Source organism: Piliocolobus tephrosceles, chromosome 10, assembly GCF_002776525.5.
Source record: "Piliocolobus tephrosceles isolate RC106 chromosome 10, ASM277652v3, whole genome shotgun sequence".
Taxonomy (NCBI): Eukaryota; Metazoa; Chordata; class Mammalia; order Primates; family Cercopithecidae; genus Piliocolobus; species Piliocolobus tephrosceles.
The window spans coordinates 130426156-130430838 of NC_045443.1; the positions used below are offsets into that span (position 1 = coordinate 130426156).

Genomic DNA, 4683 nt, shown 5'->3' on the forward strand with positions numbered 1-4683 from the left:
AAAAAACTAGCCGGGCGAGGTGGCGGGCGCCTGTAGTCCCAGCTACTCCGGAGGCTGAGGCAGGAGAATGGCGTAAACCCGGGAGGCGGAGCTTGCAGTGAGCTGAGATCCGGCCACTGCACTCCAGCCCGGGTGACAGAACAAGACTCCGCCTCAAAAAAAAAAGAAAAAAAAAAAAAAGATGGATTATTCAATACAGTCATGTGGGGACAACTGATCACACAGATGGAAAAAAAGAAACGGCATCCTTACTTCATGGGGCACCCTAAGGCCAAACACCATTTTGAAACCTGAGCCCCGAAGGACAGAGGGAGCCCGCCTGCGTTCCGTGGCGCGGGCACTCACACTGCTGAGGGGCGACACGTGGGTCCTGCTCGCGCTCCGCTCTCCGGTCGGGCATGGGCTGGAAGCAGCAGGTGCACAGGGCGTGGCTTCCTTGCAGAGGGCACACGTAATCCTGGACTGCTGAAGCACACGCACATTCAGCGGGAGCACGTGGGACGCAGGGCAGAAAGACAGCAGGTTAGAGACGCCGCCCGGAAGCACAGTGAGGAGGTGCACCTGAGACAGCCGGGGAAGACACAGACCCACCCTGCTAAACCACCAGGGACCTTCTGCCACCCAAACTCGGGGAGTCCAAACGGATTAACAACAATGACTGGTTTAGCGACTGGAGCAAGACTTCAAAGATCTGTTGAAGGTTTTTCTTTTCTTTTTTTTTTTTAGACAGAGTCTTGGTCTGTCACTCAGGCTGGAGTACAGTGGCGTGATCTCGGCTCACTGCAAGTTCCACCTCCCAGGTTCATGCCATTCTTCTGCCTCAGCCTCCCGAGTACCTGGGACTACAGGCGCCCACCACCACGCCCGGCTAATTTTTCTGTATTTTTAGTAGAGACGGGATTTCACCGTGGTAGCCAGGATGGTCTCGATCTCCTGACCTTGCGACCCGCCTGCCTCGACCTCCCAAAGTGCTGGGATTACAGGTATGAGCCATCAGGCCCGGCCGATCTGTTGAAGGTTTTCTACTATTTCCTATAAAGGGAGGATAGCCCCATAGAACCTATGATATAGAATAAAACAAGTTTTGTGTTCAGTGTCCGCTCAGGTGAGAGAACAGCCATCTCTCAAATCAACAAAGGACAGGCTAGTTGCACAAGCCCAATTGACGCGGCAGCAGAAGTCTGCACCCACCTGGCCAAGTTCCCTGGACACTCACCACCCACACAGGAAAGACCCTGTGAGGTCAACATGCTGGCCATAAGGACAGCAATTTCACCACCCAGGTTCACCAAGCGCCCACTGAGGGATCCAGGACCCCAGAGGGAGGTGCTGGTCCCATGCAAAGGAAAGAGTCTGTCCAGTGACCCAAACGGAGCTGCTGAGTGACGGAGGCAAACCCAGGCTGGTGGACAGGCGTCCAGGGGGACACTGCTTTGTCTGTTCTGTCCACGGGTTCTACAAGAAGCCACTGAGAACACAGCACAAGGATGTGGCTCTGCATCCATCCCAGGCCAGTGGCCTCGTGATGTGCTCAGCCCTGACCCGTGGCCAGGAAGCCAGGACCCCAAGGGCCATCTTCCCATTCTATGAGTCTGAAGTGAGCAGGGCGGAGAAGTGCAGCCTCCACACCTCCTGCCCAGCTCTCCTCTGCTTTCCTGGATGGCACCTGACACCCCTTGCCGGAAACAGGCACCTGACGGGAAAACTGACGGGAAAACATTTCGCATTAAGCCAACTCTGGAGACATCGCCACTGCTGAGGAGAAGTCCGCCTCTTACTTGAGGGACAGATACACGATCACCACTTTGGGTCTGGCAAACCCACTGGGAGATGTGAGCTGCCCTGAGGCAGCGGCTGGGGAGGAGCCAAGTATTAAGGTCAGGGTTGTTAATTCCCAGGAGTGTTCAGGAGTGGCTACGAATCAACAGTTACTTATCTGATTTCCCAACCCAAAATCAGTCACAAAAAGCAACGAACTGTGAGTGCGGAGACCACCGAGGCCAGGGCCCGAAGGGGGCAAGGGGTGCAGAGAGGAGGTGGGCAGAGTGTGGCCACGTGCACATCAGCACCGGGCACAGCCACAAAGTGACTCGTGGGAAGGCTGAGGCCTCAGGGCGGCGTGGCTCACCTGTCGTGAGGCTGACGGACGTGGAGGGTACATCCCCCAGGGCCTGCGGGGCTCCTGGCTCACCCTCGGGTGCTGGGCAGTGGGGAGGCTGCGCCACCTGCCTTCTGTACTCAGGACACTGCCGGCACACAACGTACGGCTGGCTGCAAGGAAGCACAGGGCCGAGCTGTGTGCAGGCCCCCAGCCTCTCTCAGGTAGGGCCGGTGCAACGCGGGTCCACAGCCGTCACAGCTCAGCTCCACCCTCGCTCGGCTGCTTGGTGTGAGAGGAAAGGCCAGGCCCCCTTCCTGCCCAGCACCACAGTGTTAGAGGAGAGGGACCAGAACAGGAGTCAAAGGGCGAGGATGCGCCGCTCTACACCCCCAGCTCAGCCCCACGCTTTGGAGCGCCATCCTCGGGGCCACTCAGTCCCCACTGATGTGTGCTCCCAGGAGACGACGCCAGCGCAGGGCAAAGGCCAGCACGTGCAAACACACCTCGTGCTCCTCAGGACGCCACCTACCCTCCCGTTAAAAGTAGAGCATGGTGGACAAGGTACTGGGAGTCACACCAGGAGCCTGCAAGGCCCCGAATCACTTGTCTTTTCTACACTTCCCTTGTACGTCCACAAACGAGCAGACAAAAATGTAAACTGTAAAAAAAGAACTTGTTGGAAAAAATACACGGGGCTCTCCTCTCCATCTGAAAGGCTTTTCTGCGCCTGACACCAAGGCCAGGGGCCAGTAAGGCCAGCGGGTAAGACCTGACCAGATTAACAAGAGCACGGTGAAAAGACACGTATTTTTTCATAAGGAAAAAATGTAAATGAAAATGAGATTACCTATTTCTCCTACTAAACTGGCAAAAAGAGCCCCTCGGGGAGACCTTGTAGAGTGCATTAGACGCGCCCTTTCCCATTGGTGTGGGGATAACAAACTTATCAAACGTCTGTCCAGGCCCAATTCCAGTCACATTCTGTGACTCGACCACTTCACGTCTAAATGTTGACGTCACTGCACGTGTGCACAAACATGGACGTAAGAAATGCACAGCAAGCGCTTCCCAATTCAAATGCTGGGGACATTACCGAGCTGTATGTGCAGCTGAATCCCAGCTTCATAAAAACATTTGTTTCTCACGCCTGTAATCCCAGCACTTTGGGAGGTCGAGGTGGGCAGATCACGAGGTCAGGAGATCAAGGCCATCCTGACCAACGTGGTGAAACCTTGTCTCTACTAAAAATACAAAAAAATTAGTTGGGTGTGGTGGCAGGCGCCTGTTGTCCCAGCTACTCAAGAGGCTGAGGCAGGAGAATCACTTGAATTCAGGAGGCAGAGGTTGCAGTGAGCCGACATCGCGCGACTGCACTCCAGCCTGGTGACAGAGCGAGACTCCGTCTCAAAAATAAATAAATAAATAAATAAATAAAATTCGTGCTATCGCACTTCAGCCTGGTCGACAAGAGCGAAATTCCGTCTCAAAAAAAAAAACCTGTTACTATATTACATTTCATTTTGTTAACGATTAGGATGCATGTACGAATAGCTGGGAAGATGCAGCAAAATCTTAACACTAAAGTGGTTTTTGTTCCCTTCTTTTTGCTTAACAGTCACATGTTAAAACTTGGCAAAAGCAAACAAAGAGAAGTTTTGGGTTTTTTTATGTGTTCATTGTCTTTTTAAATATCTTGGCCTTGACCCAACATTCAGACCCTGGACTTGTGCATTAGGAAACATCAACATGGCAGCCGATAAACAAGGTCTCTGAGGCCGGGACTGTCTGGTCCAGGTGATGGTGCCTCTTCCGTAATAACATCCTGACAAATGATAAACGTTGCAATTTATACTACAGGACTTTACAGTCACTAGATCAGCTACAAAGAATACATATGCTTATGTGGGAAAAAATAACATACGGAATGAAGTCCCTCTGTCACAGCCAGAGATGCCAGACCATGACGAGTCGAAGCCAAGGGAAGGGTGTCGGCCAAGGGTGCAGATGTCCCAACAGCCGCCTGCGGCTGGCGCTCTGCTGGCTACCCGACTACTCCTGTAAGTGTTCACCCAGTCCCTGCCACGCCCTCTCACGGGAGGTGCTGATTCTATCCAATACCAAAAAACAAGCTGAAGCCATTTAAGACCTTGGCTGCTCAGGGGAAGAACCGGAACTCAGGACCCACACTGTCCACCCAGTGGTGAGCTCTCGGTCCTGATGCTCCTCCAGCTCCCACGCTCTGCTCTGAGCCAGGGGCATGATTTACCTAATGTCTGAGGACTCGCTGTCAACGTCTGACAGCTCCAGCAGGTCCTCTGAACTCCCTTCTTCATCAGAAAAAGACCGCCTGACTTTGGGCTGCAGCATATCTTGAGTGATTTTATTCCTGGCATCCATACTTTGCACATCTTCTTCACTGCGACTCTTGTCTAGAATTGAAAGAACACAGCGCCATTGGCCAGCAGTGAGACACGACAGGCAGACACAGCTCACACTGCTGGGAGCTTGTGTGCACAGTGCTGTGGAAGAAGGGTCTGGGTGGACCGCCCTCACGTGCCTGGGTGCCGGTGGGTGGACCGCCC

General features: G+C 53.6%; 1 protein-coding gene across 6 annotated transcripts in view; it reads right to left on the reverse strand.

Moving 5' to 3' along the window:
- Window positions 1–174: 174 nt before the first annotated feature.
- Window positions 175–4683, reverse strand: part of CHFR (checkpoint with forkhead and ring finger domains) — a 23738-nt gene continuing 19229 nt past the window's right edge. Inside the window, exons 8-10 of one of the 6 annotated variants that reach the window (XM_026449533.1) lie at window positions 4368–4530; window positions 2129–2271; window positions 175–465 (exon numbers count right to left, since the gene is read on the reverse strand). In XM_026449533.1, the coding sequence (XP_026305318.1) occupies window positions 266–465; window positions 2129–2271; window positions 4368–4530 (506 nt within the window). In that variant the 3' untranslated portion in view covers window positions 175–265. Of the gene's footprint in view, window positions 562–2128; window positions 2272–3643; window positions 3924–4367; window positions 4531–4683 lie in introns of those variants that run through there. The other 5 variants (XM_026449532.2, XM_026449528.1, XM_026449529.2 and 2 more) reach the window with 5 other exon arrangements.